General features: G+C 49.6%; 1 protein-coding gene across 1 annotated transcript; it reads left to right on the forward strand.

The window, feature by feature from the left end:
- Positions 1-18: 18 nt before the first annotated feature.
- Positions 19-679, forward strand: Pmar_PMAR027502 (60S ribosomal protein L17, putative; the record flags this gene model as incomplete). Its single annotated transcript, XM_002766456.1, has 3 exons — positions 19-152; positions 213-573; positions 623-679. 3 exons carry the CDS (start codon positions 19-21, stop codon positions 677-679), a joined length of 552 nt encoding a protein of 183 aa, XP_002766502.1.
- Between the last annotated feature and the right edge of the window lie 391 nt (positions 680-1,070).

A 1,070-nucleotide genomic window follows, 5' to 3' on the forward strand; every position in this document is an offset into this window, starting at 1 on the left:
TAAGGCTCTGCTACAACTATGCGTTATACTTACGAACCTCGTACCCCCGCGAAGGCTGTCCGTGTCCGTGGATCTGATATCCGTGTTCACTACAAGAACACCTATGAGGTGTGTCAGGCCATCAAGGGTATGGGCCTCAAGGCTGCTCAGACGTAATATTTACTACACGTTTTCTTGCCCATTTTAGGACCTATCGTATGCTTGTTGTTCAGTTACCTTGAGGACGTCATGGAGCACAAACAGGTTGTTCCCTTCCGCAAGTTCTGTGGTGGTGTCGGCCGTACTGCCCAGGCTAAGGCCTTCAAGGCTACTCAGGGTCGCTGGCCCACCAAGTCTTGCAAGGTCGTCCTTGGTCTCCTCCGTCAGGCTGAGGCCAATGCCGACTATAAGGGTGTTGATGCTGAGAGTATGACTCTCACTCACGTCCAGGTCGACGAGGCCCAGAGGGGTCGTCGTCGTACCTACCGTGCCCATGGTCGTATTGGACCCTACATGAGCTCTCCTGCCAACATCGAGTTCATCTTCGAGCAAGATGATGAGACTGTTGAGAAGCCTGCTGAGTCCACCAGGGTAGTATAACATGAGGATTTAATTATTTCGTAGTATACATTCTATTATGTAGATCGTCAAGTTCACCAAGAAGCAGTTCGCCAAGCGCCGTCTTCACATTGGTAACTAAGCAGCCACTACCAGTCTTATCGGGATAATGCACAACAATCTACAGCAGCAGAGTTTCGGTGGTGCCTAGCCTCTTGGATACCGAGGAATAACGCTGCGTTGTGTTTATTGTAAAATGAGGAGGGCGGCAGGAATGCAAGGGAATGTTTTGGAAGGCTTCTGGATTAGTCCCACTACATGTGTGAGGAGCACGTCCGGTATGAGCCGAGGTGAGGGGAGAACCCCTCCCTCGGAAAGGGAGGTGAAATAGTTCAGTCATCCCAAGATAGCAACATCGAGTTGTCGTTATTGCGGAGATAATCAATTCGTGCGAGAACGGCTGGGCTTTGATTCTATTGTAATACATAGGGTTTGTCACCCAAGCGGACATAGATTATGTGTTATATCATGTT

This window comes from Perkinsus marinus, assembly GCF_000006405.1.
Source record: "Perkinsus marinus ATCC 50983 genomic scaffold scf_1104296972902, whole genome shotgun sequence".
Taxonomy (NCBI): domain Eukaryota; phylum Perkinsozoa; order Perkinsida; family Perkinsidae; genus Perkinsus; species Perkinsus marinus.